This window comes from Pavona decussata, unplaced genomic scaffold (genome assembly GCF_977016875.1).
Source record: "Pavona decussata unplaced genomic scaffold, jaPavDecu1.1 SCAFFOLD_381, whole genome shotgun sequence".
In the NCBI taxonomy this organism is placed as follows: Eukaryota; Metazoa; Cnidaria; class Anthozoa; order Scleractinia; family Agariciidae; genus Pavona; species Pavona decussata.
In genome coordinates, this window is record NW_028145755.1 from 877,793 (window position 1) to 899,389 (window position 21,597).

At 38.7% G+C, this 21,597-nt stretch overlaps 2 protein-coding genes across 29 annotated transcripts; both read right to left on the bottom strand.

The window, feature by feature from the left end:
- Positions 1 to 200: 200 nt before the first annotated feature.
- Positions 201 to 4,713, bottom strand: LOC146451966 (uncharacterized). 3 transcript variants are annotated; one of them, XM_085098459.1, is made up of 7 exons: positions 4,451 to 4,589; positions 4,277 to 4,372; positions 3,528 to 3,569; positions 1,864 to 2,860; positions 1,651 to 1,770; positions 1,499 to 1,570; positions 201 to 336 (listed from the first exon to the last, which is right to left on the bottom strand). In XM_085098459.1, the coding sequence occupies exons 4-6, from the start codon at positions 2,003 to 2,005 to the stop codon at positions 1,503 to 1,505; spliced, it is 330 nt and encodes a 109-aa protein (XP_084954585.1). In that variant the 5' UTR covers positions 2,006 to 2,860; positions 3,528 to 3,569; positions 4,277 to 4,372; positions 4,451 to 4,589; the 3' UTR covers positions 201 to 336; positions 1,499 to 1,502. The 3 variants fall into 3 exon arrangements, with proteins under 3 accessions (XP_084954585.1, XP_084954586.1, XP_084954587.1); XM_085098460.1 differs by lacking the exon at positions 1,499 to 1,570 and having other exon boundaries at positions 209 to 336; XM_085098461.1 differs by lacking the exons at positions 201 to 336; positions 1,499 to 1,570; positions 1,651 to 1,770 and having other exon boundaries at positions 2,766 to 2,860; positions 4,451 to 4,713.
- A 1,227-nt stretch (positions 4,714 to 5,940) lies between these two features.
- LOC146451967 (uncharacterized) lies at positions 5,941 to 21,514 on the bottom strand. Of its 26 annotated transcripts, none has more exons than XM_085098431.1 (17): positions 20,164 to 20,604; positions 19,946 to 20,077; positions 19,807 to 19,869; positions 18,742 to 19,467; positions 18,507 to 18,635; positions 16,599 to 16,664; positions 15,631 to 16,272; positions 15,411 to 15,539; positions 13,586 to 13,687; positions 13,388 to 13,453; positions 10,567 to 11,655; positions 10,390 to 10,491; positions 10,196 to 10,261; positions 7,232 to 9,758; positions 7,065 to 7,160; positions 6,649 to 6,712; positions 5,941 to 6,068 (listed from the first exon to the last, which is right to left on the bottom strand). In XM_085098431.1, exons 7-10 carry the CDS (start codon positions 15,743 to 15,745, stop codon positions 13,407 to 13,409), a joined length of 393 nt encoding a protein of 130 aa, XP_084954557.1. In that variant the 5' UTR covers positions 15,746 to 16,272; positions 16,599 to 16,664; positions 18,507 to 18,635; positions 18,742 to 19,467; positions 19,807 to 19,869; positions 19,946 to 20,077; positions 20,164 to 20,604; the 3' UTR covers positions 5,941 to 6,068; positions 6,649 to 6,712; positions 7,065 to 7,160; positions 7,232 to 9,758; positions 10,196 to 10,261; positions 10,390 to 10,491; positions 10,567 to 11,655; positions 13,388 to 13,406. The 26 variants fall into 26 exon arrangements, with proteins under 26 accessions (XP_084954557.1, XP_084954564.1, XP_084954556.1 ...); XM_085098438.1 differs by lacking the exon at positions 13,586 to 13,687 and adding exons at positions 13,734 to 14,380; positions 14,871 to 14,934 and having other exon boundaries at positions 10,390 to 11,655; positions 15,408 to 15,539; positions 20,164 to 20,591; XM_085098430.1 differs by having other exon boundaries at positions 10,390 to 11,655.
- Positions 21,515 to 21,597: the final 83 nt, after the last annotated feature.

Here is a 21,597-nt window from a genome sequence, read left to right on the forward strand (position 1 = left end):
TTCACTGGATGTTTCTAGACAGCAAATGGCAGCTTTTAGTGACCATGCTCTAAATGAAAGATGATTAATTGATTACTTGATCCATTTGTACTGCGCATTCCTTATTTTTACAAGGTCTGGTAATATTATTACCTTGTTGCATTTTCTGCGACAAAGGCTGTAAAAACCTTAGTTGCACCCTTGAAACAAAGAGCACAGAGATGATTATATTTGAGATTTATTATTTATTATTTACTATGTAAAGATCGCATAACATATCACTTCTTTGAATTTTCTTGAGATTTGTGCTTCAAGACATCTCGCAGTGGTGTTAAACCTTTGAATCCTGGGTCAAATCTGTTGATTGTACAAAGTTCTCGTAAGTTTGGTTAAGCCTTGACCCGAATTTAGGGTATCTTTTAAGAAAATAATTTCGTCGACGTTAGGGCTAGCATGTTATGTAATAACGAAGACGTCCATTACCCGATACTTGTTTACAGTTTTGTTCCGTTCACTCAGCTTCTGGAGTGAAAGAATTTTTGAAAGTTCATTTGAAACAGCAGTTGAGCCATAGACAGTGTTGTGAAAACGGATATTAAAACAACAGAAGTTTTGGTAGATTAGTATATATTTGAACGATAATGATTGGGCGGAGGAGGGGGCAAGACGGGTTAAAACTTTTGGTATGTCTTTAAAAATTACATACATTACTTGGCAAACGTAAGGAGCTATTTCTTGAAGACAATAATAACAGCCCTGGTTGTAAGCTATGTTTATATGACGCTTACGTACATGGCATTTATTTGTAACGATCTTATGTAATATTGAGGTACATTACTAATTATTCTTAGTCTAACAGGGATATTCTCATTTTATCTTCAATTTTATACCATTATATCCTTAGTATAATAGCAGTATTCTTGGCTTATTCTTAAGGGGGGGATACACCTAAATTTGAATAAAATTTGAAGAGGTTTTAAGAAGGGATAGTAGAAAGAAAATGATTTTTGCAACACTAACAGACAGTTGATACCCACGCAAGAGCACCCCAGGTTGCTAGTGGACTAACTTGGTGTCCGTCTATTAATTATTAACTACAAATTCCAATTTTAAAACTTTACTAAATCTTCAATATCTCTTATTTCTCTTAATTTTACCAATCTTTCTAGAAAAACTACTCCTCCCAAATATACCCAAAAAGTCACAAAATACCTCACAACACAGATTCACGATATGATGATAGGGTTTTTGGATTGCTTGAAACGTGGACGAGATATTTCCATTAAAGCCATGTCAATGGCGGAAAAATGGCGTTCAGGTGTATTGCCCCCTTAAGTTTTAACTATACAGAAAATTAGTGGAACTTTTTTTCACAAAGATTTCTTCGCATTATTTGATGTAATTTAAGTGTGTTTGATCAGTAGAGGAATATTTCCTCGGCTAAATTATTCGACACATTAATGAAGTTGTTCAAGAAAATTTGAATTGAACAAGTACAGCTACATAGAGTGCGTTTTACCTAATCATTTAAAAAAAACACGTTTCACCGTACACCAAAACCTTCTTGTTGAATTCTCGTCAAATTCGTATTCTATAAAACAAGAACAAAGTATCTTAAATGCTCTGTTTATCCAAAAACTTCAAATTAGGGACATAAAGAAGTGGACTTACCTCCTCCGCGTTTACGAGTGATAGTAAATGTGTCGCCGTTGATTTGTACAATTCTCAATTTGCTTTGAGCATTAACCCATACCACATCGAATATAGTCCCCAGGCCGTGTATTTCAAACTCTATAGGAAAATGTAACAAACAATTTAATGTTGTAACGTTTCAATTTCGTATTCCAAAGCTCCCATATTTTGAAAATTATGTACTGGATTTACCTCCTTGCCTGCCTGATATATGTTTATAAAATATTGTCAGTTCGTGGGGACGGATAGGTCGTTGATGGTTGTCGCGTTTTCCGATGTGCAGTATTTCACAAAATTCGTTGGTTGGCTCTGTTGTTTTGAATTCTTTGGCCATTGTTAAGTGCACAGAAACTTGAGGGCTCGAAATTATGATGGCGCCTAATGCTTTCTCAGCGATTTTATGTAAACTGTGTTTTCATATACCACGACTTGCGCCCTTCAAATACTGACAAAAATACTTGCGCGCAGGACGGAAAAATATTATTTGCGTTTCCTAGCAACCACGTTGCTTTTGGTTAGCACCAAGGGGGAACGGTAAGCTTCCGCTGAGATTAAACGCAAATAGATTCTTGTGTACTTACTCGTTTCTCGGTTGCGCACTGTTTCTACAAGAATTGTTCTTGTCGGGCCAGTTTTCATTGGAATCATTCATTATATCAGGCACGGGATGGAGAAGGTTGAGGCAGCGTGAGTTTTCTTTGATCCGCTTATGTTGCTGCCTCCAGTTCAAAATATGTGTTCCTTTGTCCTCAAACGGTGTCAATCCACCTTAAGGTGGAAGAATTTTCTCTGGTACTGTTCGAGTAGTTGCATGGTTGATACCTACAGTATAGGCTCCAATATTTCAAATGAGAGATTCGTGCTAATAATTTGCTAATACCCAGAACCCAACGATTGCTCCATTGGGTTTTTTCTTGTAAAACTTAGTAATGATAGCGTGAACATAAAGTTTTGTGAGCTATTTGTAATAGAGGTGTATTTCATTGATTGTTGGCATTTTTAACTTCTGTTTATTCGTAGCTGACTATGTTAATAGGCTCGAAATAGGGGGCTTTTAAGCCCCTCAAAGTATTTAATAAATACAGCAACAAAGGTTTAGATATATAGTGAAGTTTTATTCCATTTTCAATACATTCTTTCATTGTCTTTCATTCACCGTCGACGTCCAATGGCAGGATCCCCGAGGATTCTGTAATCAAAGTGAGAAAAGATGCTGTGAGGGGGCTTTCTCATCAACTCAATATTTTCAGTGTCAACATTGAAAGTGAACATGTGACCTAATCTACATTTCTAACATTGTTACTTCAGACGAATCTGGGTTATTGTATCACTTGTGACTTAGTTATGGTGTTTATGCGATAGGACATGTATGTTAAGAACAAACAAGGTAAAAACAAGTGAACTTTGCATTTTTCCAAGCATGATGTCATGAAATGTGGTTCGAACTTTAGTCTGTGCACACGGAATTCTACACAACAAGAGCACCATTCAAGTCAATCTTATTGAGAAGTACTTTCTATGGTTTAACTTATGATTTTAGACAGAATACTTACACGATCGAATGAAAGCTTTTAAACAGTATTTTGTTTGATGCTGCTTGCTATGCTGTACAAAGTGACTGTAACCTCTGAAATCCTGAATTTCTATCTTTCCATGTGAAAAAATTTCTATGTGCGATGGTTCTCCCAGTTTTTTAAACACTGACAAACCAAAAAAAAGCTTTACGAGCTAAGGTGCATGGCCAAGGCTTAGTATCTAAGTATCAATGAGATTTATTTCTTTGCAATTACGCCATACTTTTATAGAATTGTCAGGAGAAATTTTCAGACACAGTCCTATGTGTTTAGATCTCTTACCTTAGTGGGAGACTCGAGTGCCCGCACTGTTTGGCTGATATTCTGTGATAGAAAATAACCAGGAGTTTTTAGTAACACCAAAGATAGAGAGAGTAGGTAGTTTTATCCCAGCATAGTCCATTCAACAATATAAGCTAACATCTAGAGGGGCTCTACATGAGCTAAAATCTACGCTGCAAAATTGTCTCGTTCTGTTCTCAACGTTAAATAAAATTTCCAATGTTCTTATTACATCTAAAGAAAAAAGCCACTTATATCAACCGAAAATGTTATTGATTAAGATTCTCTTGATCTATATGGAACTGGAATTAAGAAATGACGTTGATCGTCGATAAATCGTAGAACACAGATAGAGATGCTCCGAGAAAGGATGGCAAAAAACAGCAAACTCAACCCACATGTGACGTTAAGTCTCGAGTTTGAACACCCATTATTGAAAGCGAATGCTGGCACACTGGGCAAATCAGCGTTCAATCTCGCTTCCCAAATACTTTGTAATGACGCGTTAATGTGAAAGAAATACTTGAAGGTTTTAGAGTAGTGACTGCAGCTTATGGTGAAGATTCCAAGGGGAATGCGAAGCGTACTTTCTTCCTTGTACAACGAAGGTTTTATTAACGAAGGGATAGTATCCCACGTTTTCAAATTTTATGAGATAGTAGTAGAGTAATAAAACAAGCCAAGCACTGCCAAGGACAGCTTTCAAGCTTGAAAGTGAATGTTAGAAGTGACTATTAATCTACATTTACCTCCGTTGGAGTATCTTGTGATTGTATGAGTGTGTCCATTGTCGGAGGTGACTGTTATGGTTGTCCTAGTGATGCTTCCATTCTGCACTCTGAAACCTTAACAGGGTTAACATATAGGTGAGTAACTCAACATCTGAATGTAAAGACAAACTCAGCTGCTTGATGGAAACTTACCTCCCGTTCTTGGGTTGTACGTTAATGTGCAATCCGGCGTTGAGCGTCCATATCTTTTTACTTCCACTACTTCCTGAGGGTTGTAGTAAGGCTCGTAGAACTCGAATCCTGACATCTTTTCTTCGTGTAGATTTTGCACTGATACAAACAGGGCCAAAAGCTGTTCACTGATGGGAATTTCTCGGTTTAGTTGTTTTTACGACACAGAATGGGAGTTATACCGCGTCAATTTTAATACATACAGTCAGGCTTCTTAGATTCTATGGGCGGAGTAACAGCTGGAGAGAAAACGGATTTTGAGCAGATTAATGTTTTCTTTTAGTGCGTTGTCTCCAAGCTGTCGGAATAACATCAATTCTCATAACTGGGTGTGTCTGTCAGTCTCCTCAGGCAGGAAAGTGCGGTTCTATCGAGCCAATCATGGATCAACAGTTGCGTGTACCAAGTTGTCTCCACTGCCTTGATGTCATACGAGGTTGCTTGTCATTGTCTAAAATAGGTAATAGTCGATTTGCTATTTATATCTCGGCGGAATTGTTATAGCACGTGGGCGTCACTGCATCCATAGTATTTAGTTTGAGATATGTAAAAGCACATGACTAAGACGAAGACATTCTGTAGTTATTGAATATGTTTAGCTTCTCTTTTCATTTGAACTGTTTGGTCTACGGTATGTTTTCTGCGCTGAGATAGGTCTTAAAATCGTAGGAAGTTGTAAAATGAGTGGAATTCTCACGGTATTGTTTACGCGTTACGTGCAAGATGCTTTGCTATGCGCAAATTTCATTTGTATTCGTCCTTGCCACATTTCAGAGAGTTTCGTGAAAGTACGTGAAGTGATAGCTAGGGAGAAAACCCGTTTCAAATGGGCAGTATCACTTGGGTGCGTGTATTCCGTGTTATTGACGCAATTTCAAGACTTTTGTCGGAAGGTCCAGTGCTAGTCCCTTCAGGCAGCATGGATACGATTATTTGCTTTAATGTCGGTCGGAAGTTGGCACAAAATTTTTTTACAACTGAGGGAAATAAAGACACTTGGATAAATGTTTTGAATTAATTTAACAAACTGGATTTGTGTGAGTTACTGTTACATTGCGTGAATGAAACCTTGTACCATCATCCACAACCTCCAAAGAGTTGATAGGATCGTCCCCCTCGTACCCTGACATCTTCAAGCAACGTTTTTGCGAATACGACGGTAATGGCTTAAAGCTGCCTCTTAACGCGGGAAAGTTGCTTCTTTTAGCGGATGTTTTTTTAAACTGCGCCTTACGCTACTTCTTATGGGTTCACTGAAATTCAGTAGGCGGAGTGTCAGGTAGGACAAAACCGCTTTTGAACAGGCTAGAGTCTTGGATAAGTTCATTATTTTCAATTTTAAAAAGTCTTTTAGTAGCTTTAGCCGCAATTGACTTCTACATCTGCGCAATTTGTGACTGGATGTTGTGTTGCGTTGCGCTGCGTGTACAAGGCAATACGGACACTCTGAATCAACATTTTCATTTGTTTTATTGCAGTTAAGCAGCATTTAATTCTTCATCAATAAAGTCTTGCAATTGGGCCTTGTCTGCTGCATCTTTTAGCCAACAAAAATAGTCCTTGAAACTCGCAGATCACTCTGTTGAGAAAAAAGAAAGACCCCAGTTACATGCTTATCCCCTTGCGAAACTGTTATTTACAACATGCACTGTAGTCGTGATTTCATCCGCAGTCTGTAACGTGAAGTGTAAGTGCAAGTACTTAGAAGACCAAGTAAAAGAAGGGCTGTACTGTCACTGAACTTCAACTCTTTTTTATCTATGTTGTAATTCGTGTCTTAAAATTTTCTTAGAGGGAGAGATATATTTGAAGTAAGGGGCGAAAAATGCTTGCAGTTGATGTTGTTTGTTCGTGGATGTTTTACAAGATACAAAGGAGCTAAACGATAAACAAAAGTTCAACCTTGACAATTAAAATCAGGCCTTAACAGTAATAATTACTGTTAAGATGACGCTTGACGAAAAGTTTTAGTAGAAAGCATATTCATTGACTAAATCAGTTGTGTTTTCACCTCTTACCTCTTGAAAAAGGCTTAAGTAAGGTTTCAGTCTTTATCATGGAGGTATTCATTTTAGATGGATAAAAGGGAAAATAGCAGATAAACGGGATGTGTAGAAAGAATGTCCATCGACAACAGTCTTAGTATTTGTGTTTCTTACCTTATCCTTCAAAACTCTCAACGTCGGCGGGTTACATTTGTCCACCATGCATCCGACTGATATCCTACAACAGAAAGTAACCGGGATAGATTTGAACACCACAGCAAACCGCTAAATCATAACAATTGGTGCTTGTAGTTTTGATGATTCAGTTCAATACAAGCTGGTGTAAGCATTAAATGAAGCTTTGAAATATTTTTTTGAAATGATGGATTAATGAGAGAGCAGTTTGTTAAAATCATTGCGGAGTAACGCGAATTGTGTATCCTGGATAACATAGAAGCGGATTCCGTTTAAATTCCTTTGTTAAAGGTTTGGTATACCTACAATTTAGGAGCTCGGTGTATAAAAAAAAGACAGAAATGGCAAATAAGGCGCTTAAGGCTAAGAGTTCGAAGTGATTCATGTGTATTTACCTCCATTTGAGTTGCGTGTGATGGTGTAAGTTTGTCCATTTTGCGACCTGACTTTTACGGAAGTCTCAATTATAGTTCCATTCTGCACTTGGAAACCTAAAAAGCATTAAACGTAAAAATAACTCAAGCATCGTCTCACTGCAATGACAAACATGATGGAAACTAACCTCCTGTTCCTCGGTTGTACGTTAAAGTGAAATTGGCATCCGGCATTGTACTATAATTTCTTCTAACGTCCACTACTTCCTCGGTGCTGAAGAAAGGCTCAGGCGGTCCGTATAATGTCATCTTTCTTCCGTGTAGATTTAAAAGTGACACGAAAAGAGGCGAAGACTGCTTTACTGATCGAAATTTTCTGGGTGTAGTTGTTATTGCGCCGCAGAATGAGAGCAAAATCTCAAAATTGCTTTGCTAAGCTAAATTTTATGCAAATCGTGTACAGTAACGCGCGCAACACGTACCTTCAGACTCTTACTCATATTTCATGGGCGGAGTAACAGCCAGGGAGAAATTTAATTTTGATCAGACCGATGTTGTTTGGGCGTGTTTTTTCATAGCTTCCGACGTTTCGTCGCAGATCGTGTTAGGAAGTTCCTTTAAGTTTCCTCTGGCACCAAAGTGCGTCTTTCGACTCAGCATGGGTCTGTAGCTGCTTATAACTGCGTGAACCATCCGAAGTTTTTCTCCGGCTTTGTGTTTTCATGTGAGATTGCTTATCACTCAGTCATAAACTAGACAAAGGTTGATTTGTTATTTATATCTCGCCTGAAATGTTGTACCACTGTGGTCGTCGATCAACTGATCCACGGTAATTAACTTAAGATATAAGGAAGCGTGTGAACAGGCGAATACGTTCTGTAGTTATTGAATGTTTTTAGCTTCTTGTCATTTCAACTATTTGGTCTACGTTCTGTTTTTTGGACTGTAATAGGCCAGGAAGTTGTAAAATGAGAGAAATTCTTACGGTATTCTTGTTTGAGTGTCGCGTGCAAGATGCTTTGCAAATGCGCTATTTCATTTTAATTCATCTTTGTCATTTTCATAAGTTTCTTGAAAATATGTGAAGTTATAGCTAGGAAGAAAAGCCGTTTTAAATAGGCACTGTCACTTGGGTGCGTGTATTCCGTGTTATTGACGCAATTTCAAGTCTTTTGTCGGAAGGTCTACTGCTAGTCCCTTCAGGCAGCGTGGATACGATTATTTGCTTTCATGTTGATCGATAGTTGCACAGAATTTTACAACTGAGGAAATTAAAGACACTTGGATAAATGTTTTGAACAAACTGAATTTACGTAAGTAAACCCTTGTTCACCGCCGAAAGAAAAGAAAAAAAGTCGTGCAATATTACACTTATATCCATTAGCAGGATGGTTGTTTTCCACCAGCGCGGGGCATTTCATAAACGTCTTTAATTGGTTATTGCATTATCTAACTTCACAGCCAAACTAAATTTGATTTCAGGTTAGATGTCAAGCATTTTCAAGTCTCGTGACTCTATTTAAATGTGAAAAATGCTTTTCTGACACAAGCTAACAAACAAACTAAAAAACAGCTTTAATGTATTCTTAAAACAGTTTTGTGGTTGTGTTTTGCAAATAGTTTCACTATAGCCTTTTTTTGTCAGCGCTCATGATCTTTCGTTGATCAAGGTCAGTAACCTAGAAAGAACATTAATGGAACGCTCTTATTAAGTGGCACTAGAATTTTAGCACTGTCCGTATTCGTTTAAAAACGTGGTAATAGTATGGATTCAATTTCTAACAATTATCTTGTTGCATACCCTGGTTGTTAAACCGATTCCCTCCCAGTAAGGTGCTATTTAATTTGGTTCTTTTATTTGAATCTGTAAACGAAATATGGAGTGTAGCTGTTAAAAGGAAAGGTATTGAATGGTACCTACTCGTGGAGCTGTTTATTATATTTTGCAAGGTACCTCCAGTTGTTTAGTCTTTAAAAGTGAACATTCAAATGAAAGCTACCGAGCAGGATGTTCCTTTGCTGCTTTTCATTATACTGCACAACGTGGTTCTACCTTTTGATTCTGTGGATGAAATGCTAGTGTGACCTTTCAAATGAAAGCTACTGAGCTTAAGTTTCCTTTGGTGCAGTTTGTTATGCCTTTCAAGGTGGTTCTAACTTATGAGTCTGTGGATGAAATGCTGGAGTGCGACATTCAAATGAAACCTATTGAGTATTGGTTTCCTTTGGTGCTGTTTGTTATGCCTTTCAAGGTGGTTCTAACTTTTGAGTCAAGTGAAAGCTCTTAAACAATAATTTGCTTTGTTGCTGTTTTTTGTGTTTTAAAAGGTATTGCATTTATCCCCTGGGTGGGTTGCCTTGCAGTATATATGGGTTCATTGAAATTCGGTAGGCGGAGTATCAGGTAGGGAGAAAACCGCTTTTGAACAGACTAGAGTCTTTTGGATAAGTTAAGTGTTTCCAACAAATCTTGTGTTAGCAAGTCTTCTAGTCCCTTTAGCCGCAATTGACTTCTACGTCTGCCCAATTTGTGACTGGATGTTGTGTTGCGTTGTGTTGCGTTACGAGGCAATACGGACACTCTGAATCAACATTTTCATTTATTTTATTACAGTTAAGCAGCAATTAATTCTACATCAATAAATTCTTGCAATCAAGCCTTGTGTGCTGCATCTTTTAGCCAACAAAAATAGTCCTTGAAATACGCTGATCACTCTGTAATCTGTTGGGAAAAGAGAATGACTCCAGTTACATGCTTATCCCCTCACTAAACTGTTATTTACAACATGCACTGTAGTCGTGATTTCATCCGCAGTCTGTAACGTGAAGTATAAGTGCAAGTGCTAAGGAGACCAAACAAAAAAGGGCTGATCCGTGACTGAACCTCACCTTTTTTTTTTTAATCTAAGGTATGATTCGTGTCTTGAACTTTTCTTAGAGGTAGAGATACATTTGAAGTAAAGAGCGAAAAATGCTGGCAGTTTGGTCGTAGATGTTTTACAAGATTCATAGGAGCTGAACGGTAAACAAACGTTTAACCTTGACAATAAAAATCAGGCCTTTTTACTAATTACTGTTAAGATAACGCTAGACAAAAAGTTTTAGTAGAAAGCATATTCATTGACTGAATCGGATGTGCTTCCACTTCTTACCTCATTTGCTGAAATCTTCTTAACGCCGGCGGTCTACCCAAGTGAACCAAGAATTCTCCTTATATTCTGTAGTTATTAGAAAAGAGGAATATTTCAAACACTGTAGTTATTAGCATGGGCAAAGACGTTACGATAGCGTTGAAATGTTTCATATTTGAGACTGAAAGATTTATGAAGGTGATTTTCATATATACCTCCTCCTTGTTGACGTGTGATGGTGTAAGTACTGCCTGAATGAGACTCGAGTGTAATCTTAATAGATTTCGTTTTAACGCTTCCACCCTGGACACGGATTGCTAAACAGAAATGATCTTGAATGTTAGTAATTTAAAACTCTCTGATAGAAGTGTTACGTTGCGTTGCGAACTGACCTCCTGTGCTAGGGTTGTAAAACATTGTTAGGTCCTTAGATTGGAACGTGGTACCAACATCCACTACTTCTTCAGAGCTGTTTGGCTCAACTCCCTCGAACCCTGACATCTTGTACGGTTTCAAGTTATTTGCGCTCTCGAAGGATGCTTCAAAGAGGATAAATTTGTTTGCGCTGCACAATCCAACTATACCAGAAACCCGCTTCGCTACGCGCAATTTTATTCAAATTGAATCCTTCGTCATACGTCAAGGGTTTCAGTGGGCGGAGAAACAGCTTGGGAGAAAACAAATTTTGAACAGACCAGTTTCTATTGGGGGTCCGCGTTGTTGCTGAGTTATCGACTTAACCGGAAATGTTGACTTCGAAGTGTAGCTACTGCTAGTCGTGTAAGGCCTTTATTGCCACTTTGATATGCCTATTCACTGATCTATTGCTGTGTAGAATTGCGTGTACGACTGAGCCAAAGTCAGACGCTGATAAGGATTTGAATTTATTTCAGTAAACATGTTGTTATGGTACATGACTTAACTTAACAAATCAGTTGTTTTGTGGTCTTAAGGTTATTCTCACCCACAACCACCAAAGAGTTGATAGGATCGTCCCCCTCGTACCCTGACCTCTTCAAGCTACGTTTTTGCAAATACGACGGTAATGGCTTAAACCTGCCTCTTAACGCGGGAAAGTTGCTTCGTTTAGCGGATGTTTATTTAAACTGCGCCTTAAGCAACTTCTTATGGGTTCATTGAAATACGGTAGGCGGAGTATCAGGAAGGGAAAAAAACCGCTTTTGAACAGACTAGAGTCTTGTATAAGTTTAATATTTCCGACAAATCTAGTGTAAGGAAGTCTTCTAGTCCCTTTAGCCGCAATTGACTTCTACGTCTGCCCAATTTGTGACTGGATGTTGTCTTGCATTGCGTTGTGTGTACAAGAATACGGACAATCTAAATCAACTTATTTTTATTTATTTTCCACAGTTAAGCATAATTTAAATCTATATCAATAAATTCTTGCAATCAGTTTGTGTAAGCCTTGTGTGCTGCATCGTTTAGCCAACAAAACTAGTCCTTGAAACACGCACATCACTCTGTTAGGAAGAGATAAAGACTCAAGTTACATGCCTATCTCCTAGCGGAACTGCTATTTATAGGGTGCACTGTGGTCGTGGTTTCATGCGTAGTCTGTAACGTGAAATATAAGTGCAAGTGCTTAGGAGGCCAAGCTAAAAAGGGCTGTACTGTCACTACACTTCAACTTTTTTATCTATGTTATGATTCGTGTCTTGATCTTTTCTTAGAGGTACAGATACATTTGAAGTAAAGAGCGAAAAATGCTTGCAGTTGACGTTGTTTGTTCCTGGATGTTTCAGAGGAGCTAAACGGCAAACAAAAGTTTAACCTTGACAATAAAAATCAGGCCTTTTCAATGGTTACTGTTAAGATAACGCTAGACGAAAAGTTTTAAAAGGAAGCATATTCATATACTGAATCGGTTGTTTTTCCACTTCTTACCTTATTTGCTGAAATCTTCTTATCGCCGGCGATTAACCAACGTTAACCAAGAATTCGCCTCATAAACTGTAGTTAGTAAAAAAGAGGAAGATTTCGAACACTGTAGTTATAAGCATGGACAAAAACGTTACGATAGCGTTGAAATGTTTCACATTTGAGACTGAAAGATTAATGAAGGTGATATTTCATATATACCTCCTCCTTGTTGACGGGTGATGGTGTAAGTACTGCCTGAATGAGACTCGAGTGTAATCTTAATAGATTTCAGTGTCGTTTTAACGCTTCCACCCTGGACACGGATTGCTAAACAGAAATGATCTTGAACGTAAGTAATTTAAAACTCTCTAATCGAAGTGTTAAGTTATGTGCCGAACTGACCTCCTGTCCTAGGGTTGTAAAATATTGTTAGGTCCTCAGAATTGAACGAAGTGCCAACATCCACTACTTCTTCAGAGCCGTCTGGCTCATCTCCCTCGAACCCTGACATCTTGTACGGTTTTAAGTTGTTTGTGCGTCTCTAAGGATGCTTCAAAGAAGATATATTTGTTTGCGCTGCGCAAGCCAACTATACCAGAAACCTGCTTCGCTAAGCGCAATTTTATTCAAAATGAATACTTCGTCATACGACAAGGGTTTCAGTGGGCGGAGGAACAGCTTGGGAGAAAACAAGTTTTGAACAGTCCAGTTTCTATTGGGGGTCTACCCGATTTGTGACTGGATGTTGTGTTGCATTGCGTTGTCTGTAAAAGAATACGGACACTCTGAATCAACATTTTTATTTATTTTCTACAATTAAGCAGTATTTAAATCTACAGCAATAATTGTTTTCAATCAGTTTGTGTAAGCCTTGTGTGCTGCATCGATTAGCCAACAAAAATAGTCCTTGAAACTCGCACATCACTCTGTTAGGAAGAGATAAACACTCGAGTTACATGCCTATCTCCTGGAGGAACTGTTATTTATAGCGTGCACTGTGGTCGTGGTTTCATGCGTAACGTGAAATATAAGTGAAAGTGCGTAGGAAACCAAGCAAGAAAAGGCTGCTTTAGCAACAGAGCGGGGACGTTATTCTAGGACGTGAGAGCACGCGGAATAGTCTAGACGCTTTCAGTTGACGTTGGTTGCTCGTGGAAATTTTACAAGATTGAAAGGAGCTAAACGTTAAACAAAACTTTAACCATGACAAAATTAAAAAAAAGCCCTTAAAAATCAGGTCTTTTTAATAATTACTGTTAAGATAACGCTTGAAGAAAAGTTTTGGTAGAAAGCATATTTATTGATTGAATCGATTGTGTTTCCACTTCTTACCTCGTTTGCTGAGGTTTGGTTAGCGCCGGCGTTTTAACCATGTGAACGAAGACTTCGCCTTATATTCTGTTGTAATTACAAAATAGGAAGATTTCAAACCAGTGTACAGTTATTAGAATGAGCAAAAACATTACGCTCACGCTTTAATGTTTGATACCCAAGAAAGATTTGTGAAGGTGATTTTTCAGTTGTATATACCTCCTCCTTCGTGACGAACGATCTTGTAAGTACTGCCTGAAGAGGACTCGACTGTAATCTTAATATATTTCATTTTTAAGCTTCCATCCTGGACACGGATCGCTAAACAGAAATGATATTGAATGTAAGTAATTTAAAACTATCTGACCGAAGTCTTACTTTGTGTTGCGAACTGACCTCCTGTGCTAGGGTTGTAAAATATTGTTAGGTCCTTAGAATGGAACGTGGTGCCAACATCCACTACTTCTTCAGAGCTATTTGGCTCATCTCCCTCGAACCATGACATATTGTACGGTTTTAAGTTATTTGTGCGTCTCTAAGGATGCTTTAAACAGGATATATTTGTTTGTGCTGCACAAGCCAACTATACCAGAACGTGCTTCGCTTAGCGCAATTGTATTGAAATTGAATCTTTTATCATACGTCAACGGTTTAAGTGGGTGGAGGAACAGCTTGGGAGAAAACAAATTTTGAACAGACCAGTTTCTATTGGGGGTCGGCGCTGTTGCTTAGTTATCGACTCAATGTTGACTTCGAAGTGTAGCTGTGGCTAGTCGTCTCAAGCCGTTATTGCTACTTTTTCGCATGCCTATTCAATGATCTATGGTTGTGTAGAATTGCGTGTACGACTGAGCCAAAGTCAGACACTGATAAGGATTTGAATTTATTTTATTACAGTAGTCATGTTTTTATGGTACATCAGTAAACTTCTCAAATCGGTGGTATGTGATCTTTAGTTTATTCTCAGCGTCCTCTTGTGAAGTGAGACTGTCCTCGATGTGTGGCTCTCTAGCTCTGTTGGAAAGACAAAACATATTTTTTTTTATTTTTAACTTGTAACCGTTTGCATAATGTCCATTTTTAGTTCACACAGTGGTTTAAATTTTGAGATTTGTCTAAGCGCGCGTAAGCAGGGCATACTTCCTGCATTTTATAAATAAGCTTCAATCACCACACAGTATTATGCAACGTTTCAGTCGACATTGAGTTTTTCCTAGAGAAGGTCTATAACCGTGATATGAACTTTGAGTAAGACTTATTTCCTTCCCTTTGTTGCATGGGAAGTTGTCCACTCGCCAAAAGCCAGCCAACTCGTTGTGATAGACGTGTTTGCAAACAAGATATTCTCAAAGGAGCAACTCGTTTTTTCGTCGCACTCTACTTCTTCTGTGAACACATTGACTCATTTAGGGTTTAGGGAATACCAGTGGAATCTGGTGAAGCACTATTTTGAAACGAATAACAAGCGTATAAACAAAAGTGCTGACAAATCATCTCAACCTACCTTTATACCTTCACTTTTCTTCCGTCAAAATTAAAGTTTTGTCCGTTGGCATCTACGTAGTACTCTTAAAACGGAAAAGGTCTGTGTTAGTAAAGATTAAAATCGGCTAGGAAGAAAAATCATAGGTTTAAGTAAAACCATTTTATTTAGTCAACCCTCAAAGCAAGCGTTTTAGTTCTCACTGTGTCTATGTCTGTTTATATTATAAAGTGTGTTCACTCATATTCAATCGAAGTGTTTTCCTGCATTTGTCTTTATTAAACGAGTAAAAGGTGGTGAGAGCTTTTGAATCTGGAGGAAATTCATAAAAGTGACCACACAATGTATATGGAGCCGTCTCCTGTAGCTCAGTGGTAGAGCATTCGAGCTAGCAATCGGAAGGTCATAGGTTCGACTATATGTGTTTTGCAGTACTTTTCTACGGTAAGCTTTGTTTATATTATTTCGATGTTTAGAATCTGGCCTTCTTTTCTTCAAGTTTCAACTTTGTCGCTCTGTGAATTAAAGCTTTAACTACGCTTTTCTATCAAGACGTACCACCGTTGTCATAATATCGTCTGATCTCCATCACGTTCGCCTTGGAAGTAACAAGTTTCAGCTTGCGATATCTTCTGCCGTGAATAGTGGCATCCTTATTTTCAGACACATATCCATTGGAGACTTGAAATTCTAAAGATGCGAAAGAAACTCTACGATTTGTCGACTGTTACATTTGTAGAACCGTTGTACAGAAAACAGAAATATATAAACGCCAACTCACCTTTCTCTGGAGTGTAAAAAATTGTCACTTCTGCAGTGTCATCTTCGATTCCTATTTGGATAACTTCGCAGTACTTAGCGTGGTGTGGGTCATCTTGCTCAATTCCATCAGACATTTTGATAGTGGTTTAACGATAAAAAGGTAATATATTTTTTAATTCTGTTGGCTACTCAGTTACGGGATTTATTGTTTCCGCTGATTACTTTTAAGCGAGAGCTGTCGTGTTGCGTAGGCGCGCAATTTTCCATCGCTTGTAACAAATTATTTTTAGCCTCTATAATGTGATGGCGAACTGTCAAAAATAGTCATTCTTGATTTGCTGCTAGTGCGACAAAGCGAGGGTAATGAGAATTCCCGTTTGATCTTATGAAGTTCAGTTTCATTATTAGTTATGGCGACCGACGTCGTGAAAGAGTGTTGTAAATAGGACTTTCCTTCAGTGATAAATAATTTTTCCCATAATCTTTTTACACATTAACTGTGACTGTTCAAACAAATGATTGATTTTTAATACACTGCCTACATGGAAAATGTTTCTAATAACAATCAAGCCTACAGATTAGTTCAATGTCTTTGATTCCACACTCATATTTCTGTCATCCTACTTTGGCGCTCGGGTCATTTCCGTCGTCCGCTTGTAATCTGTGAGGAAAATAAACGGATAGATGTTTGTGTACAGTGACTGTGCTTGTGTTAAGGCTCAGAGACCATCTACCATTTGAGAATGCAGAAGTTGGTAACTTATGCCATTTAAGATCACGTGCTGGTATTTTACAAACCCTATCTGTTCAGTAGTTGTTCATTTGACGTTTTGATAAAGTGAAAGAACATTTTCATGCTACTTAGATCGTTTGTGGTTGTCGATTAGTGCGGGTACTAGCGCATAAATGTGCGCCTTTGGGGTAAAAATTTATGCGCCGTTGTCTCCCTCTTGAAATTACTTAAGCTTGATAAGTAAGTTTTCCTACCTGGCTTTCAAACTCTAGATTTCTGAGAAACGTTAAACCAGTACCCGTTGGTGATCATCTCGTATACTTGAAAAACAAGAAGAGAAACATGAAACTGAATAGTCATGTTACTGTCGTTGGAAATCGTGAATGCCAAACCATCTTTCTGCCATTATTGTTTACCTCCACCTTTTTTACGTCTGATTTCAAACCTCTTTGGTCCAAGTCCAAGCGTAAGAAACATAACCGTTATTTGACGATAATTCGATGCTGGGATATCCTTTACCTTGTGACCGCCTTGGACTGTAAACTCTAGAAAGAACACAAATGAGGTTATTAGGGTTGAGAAAATCTAATCGCGCAACGCTGTCTGAAAGCATACGTACCCTGTGTTTGAGATGCGTAGACAATTGTAACGTCTGGAAGCAATAGCCAATTTCTTCCAACGGTAACAATTTCAAAGAAATCATAATCGGGATCTCGTGGTTGGATTCCTGTCATGTCGCACGAATTGGAAGTAATTTAGTGATCAAACTTTAGTATATTGATGGAACTCCTGACCTTGCTCTCAAAGACTAAGCTTCATTCAAAGCTGTTTGTGTTATTTATCCCGCGCAAGTTTCCTCGCGCGCGCGTATCTCTGTTCGTGCGCGGTGGTATTTGACTTGTCACTCAAACAGGATATGCAGATCGACAACCAATAGCTCATTACATGTGTCACAGATCTCTAGGAACGTAGCAGCAGGGGAAGGGTTAGTGTTTGTGTTGTTTGTTTACTGTTCTCGCGAGCGTCGCAACAACGCCGGCTTTGGCAGGCTTCATTGTGCCTGATATAAACGTTTGACGACACCTTCTCCGTTAATATGCCTGTCCTAGTTCACAACCGGGTTTGCTTTTTGTCTAAAAACGCGCTGTAGGTTTTATTGTCGCGCTCACATTTCTTAAGGGATCAAGATAACTTTTCAGCCGCTATCTGTGATGGGTACCTTGGTTCTTTGTTAGCAGCGTTGAGATACTTTCAATATACTGTCGCAACTCACCATGCGCTTATTTATAACAGGTGCGAAAAAACTGGGGAAGTGGGAATGTCCGATTGGCCATGTTGAGCCCTTTCAATTCCCATTAACATACACCTTTTCATCACAATCCAGGCCGACCATAACCGTGCTGAGGAAGTGTGAGGAAGTGTTACGGATACTCTTTTAACTAAATTGAAAGCAATTACTATTTGCAAGCAAAAGGAGCAACAAAAATGACGAGCACGATTGTAAATTAACTGTCGATGTTTAATATATTGACTACAAAGCAAAATATTACAGTTGACAATTGTTTACAACAAGTGCAATTATCTGTGGTGGTGACGCGAAGAGCCTCGTCCTCCGCTTGTAACTGCAATTGAAACAGATAGTGGTTGTTAATATGCGAACCGAGTATCTTTCGGCCCTTATGCGGCCGTCGGATTGTTCAAAGAGTGTTTAAGTTGTTAACTGATGTTATTTTAGGTTCCATGTCTGCGCGTACATTTGAATTCAAGAAATGCTTAGATTGTATAATCAGCAGTCGATTACTTGGGCTGAAGCTTGTCTAAGACGCGTTTTTCTTCGGTGGCGTTTCGGCATCGAAGATAGGTTCTCTCTTGTTTTTCAAGTGGTGGTTGCGATTTTAAGTGCGAAAATTACCGCATGATTCTTACTTACGTATAACTGTACTCACGTTAGTCCTGCTCCAACGTTCATTGCTTTGAAGAAGCAAATCATGAATAATTTGGAAATTAAATTACACTACCTTGCTTTTAAACGGGAAATTTCTTCACTTTAGATTTCCAGTACCCGTCTGTGATCACCCGGTATGCTGTAAAACACGACGGGGAAAATAATTGTACTCTTAGTCAGAAAATGTGAACTTCACATTTTATCGATCATGTTATACCTCCTCCTTTGTGGCGTCTGATTTCAAAAACCTTGTCTTCAAAGTCGTGCATGACAATCTTGATTTCACGGTACGTGTTGTCCGATGATGTGGTATCCTTTACTTTACAGCCACCTACAACTTTGAATTCTTGCATGGCACAGGGAGAGAAAACCAGAATTAAGTCGAATCATATCGAGACAGTTCAATTGTGTAAAGTTCAAAGCCCGCTGGAAAATAACGAAATTTTACTCACTTCTGGTTTGAGATATGTAGTAAATTTTAACATCTGGAATAGGATGCCATTTTCTTCCAACTTGCACGATTTCGTAGAATGCGTTATAAGGTTCATCAGTATCATTGTCTGTCATAGTGGTGATTTGCAAGTGTTTGAGTGAGCAAACAGTTGTCTATTAACCACAGCTCTCTGTCCGATTCCTTGCTTCTTGGCAGTATGGGTTGCGTTATTCTCGCGCGCGTTTTCGCCCACGCACGCGTGAAATTTCGATGAAGGTTACACCGGCTTAAAATTCAGCAACCTTTTATTGTTTTGCTAGTAATAACCGCGTATACCGAACGAAAGCAGATGACGTTTCAACATGTATTGCCCACCACGTCTCGCCGCAGCATATTTTTAGAATGTTTGTGTTTGACGCGCGGTGGAAGTCAACATGACTCAGGTTCTATTTTAAGAGGGCTGTGGATCCAGGAACAGGAGGGGAGAAAACATATTTTGGTCACAATGAAGCAGTCTGGTCTTTTCGATTTTCAAAGAAAGTGCGGAGTCTTAAGGAAAGTAACGTACGCAGTTGAAGGTTAATAAAATGATTTTTTTAATGTTATAACTGGCATGGTACAGATCCTTTTTTAAATCTAAATACAGCAAGAAGACAACTTCATTCAACCATGGCATCATAGCATTCATGTTCTTGTTAGTCGGTGTTTACATGACGAAGCATTCGACAAATTCACTCCTTTCATCCTGCAATTTAAGGACAACATTATAGACTGTATCAGCACAATGTTGACTTACACAAGACGAGAAATATTCCGGTGTCGGGGAAGATTTTCTCGACAACATTTAAGTGCCAGCGTTATGGTGATAAGTTCATTGCTCGAGCGCGCAAAACGGAAATGCGTCGAAAGTATTGTTCACATAACCTCATTGAATGGGTAAAATTTTAAAAGTGTTCGAAGCAGTCACTGCATATTGTTTCAGTTATATAACTTTACTTTAATAAATCAACGAATTCTGAACTTTACTGCGAGACTGATCAATAAGTATTTCATGTGTAAAGAATGTGCTTGCGAAGCAACTTACTGTGTTTTTAAAGCTTAACTTTTTTCTGCTCTTTCCAAAAGCCAGGGGTTGTGACAACAAATTCTAGGAAAGCAAAAAAGGACGTTAATTCACTTTTTTCGAGTGTATGTTCCAGTAAAGCACCAGGGAAGGGTGTTACCTCCGTTGTCGTCGTATCGGCGTACAAAGATTATCTTCCCCCTTGAGGTAACTATTTTTAGTCTGTGATAAGATCTGCCTGAACTGTATCCGTCATTCTCCTCGGCTAAGAATCCGCAGTGGACGTCGTATTCTAAAGTATAAATTCAGCGTTATCTCAACAAATGCTTGTGCCAATTCAGTTCACAATTCGAAGCTTAACGAACAGACTTAACGAACCTTCCTCCGGCGTATAGAAGATTGTTAGTTCAGCTTCTTCGTCATATGGTCCTATCCTAACGGCAGTACAGTATCGATGATGTTCTGGTTCATGCGGATGAAACCAGCTCATCTTGAAATGTTAACTAGTCAGCGAGCGTTTCAGTACACTTAAGTGTCTTGGTTTTACTCTGAACGTTTTCTAAGCGAGTGCCAAAGGCGCGTCGAATAATTTTATCTTTCGCTCATGCGCAAGCTGCCGACGGTAGCGCGTAAATTTGCGTCATGGTCTATTTTTGAAACAACCAGGGAGAAAAATATAGCAGTAGGCAGATAGTGATGAAAACACAAGAACGAGCACAGTCACTTGTCTTGCTAACTCATTTTTATTGAGCACTAACGAAAATACAAGTCAGTGTACACATTTATAAAGCTCTTTTCCTTGCTTGGCAACGCTTGATATCTACAGCAGTCTGCAATCAAGAGAGAAAAATTAGTATTTTTCAGGCAGCATTGAACCTTAAGTGTTTGAGTGGTTGGTATTGATGGAATTAAAATGGTGCGCTCTATATGACTCAGAATTCTTTATCTCTTTTTTTCTCTGCTGTTAACGGAAACAAAATGCCTATTGAAATTTCCAGAGACTCTCAGCAATGGTTTTAATTGAATAATTTGTCCATCGTCCATAATTTGTCAAGCATCGAGTCCGTGGATTAAATCCGTAATTTGAAAGCTACGAAGCAGTATTTTGTGTGTGTGTGTGTGTGTGTGTTGCTGTTCCTTTTCCAAGTGTGTAATTAAGAATTATGTCAAGAAATCAGCAAAAGTGCTTACCAGCGAGGACGTCTGTCCACCCATACTTCCGACTGATCCATGGATAGACTCGGTTCGATGGTGTACTTGTTTTGAAGTGGGGGGACGTTTGCATCTCTAGTTATATAAATCGCAGCTCCATGGGAAGCCAACACTCTTAGCTTTTCTACGCCAAATCGATTGACAGGATCTTCAAGTAGAAAACCATTGTCTACATGGTATGCTGTTGTAAAGAGAACATCGAAGTTAATATTACAAACCGCTGAAATTAATCTCTCCGTTTCAAGGACAGCGCTTTGAAATCGCTCTTACCTCCAGTGGGACTGCGGTAAACATTAACAACTCCATGAGTTGGTACCCAAATTTTGAGTATTTCATATCGGTCTCTACCGGTAGGATCGGGTGGTTGCGACATTTTGAATCACAAAAATCGTTTATCAACAGTGTAGCTTGTTACTGAATATCCTTGCGAAGGAAATGCTAAACTGCTTTGTGGATGGCTTTTTATTCTCTCGCAATTTATTACGATAGCAAGCCAATCAAACTATAGCACTGACGAAAGTAGTTATTTTTGGCAATGCGAGAAAGAGAAATGTGACCAATAACAGCACTTAGAACGGGGAAAGTCCGGTAGGTTAAGGC

What these genes read in the sequence shown, in the direction of transcription:
- LOC146451966 (XM_085098459.1), bottom strand. Translation starts at nt 2,005, where the DNA reads ATGGCCAAAGAATTCAAAACAACAGAGCCAACCAACGAATTTTGTGAA. An exon ending in TATATCAGGCAGGCAAGGAG is followed by an intron (nt 1,771 to 1,863) that starts GTAAATCCAGTA and finishes ATTTTCCTATAG; the next exon opens with AGTTTGAAATACACGGCCTG. An exon ending in CACTCGTAAACGCGGAGGAG is followed by an intron (nt 1,571 to 1,650) that starts GTAAGTCCACTT and finishes CTTGTTTTATAG; the next exon opens with AATACGAATTTGACGAGAAT.
- LOC146451967 (XM_085098431.1), bottom strand. Translation starts at nt 15,745, where the DNA reads ATGTCTGATGGAATTGAGCAAGATGACCCACACCACGCTAAGTACTGC. An exon ending in CAGACGATATTATGACAACG is followed by an intron (nt 13,688 to 15,410) that starts GTGGTACGTCTT and finishes ATTTCTGTTTAG; the next exon opens with CGATCCGTGTCCAGGATGGA. An exon ending in CGTTCGTCACGAAGGAGGAG is followed by an intron (nt 13,454 to 13,585) that starts GTATATACAACT and finishes TAATTACAACAG; the next exon opens with AATATAAGGCGAAGTCTTCG.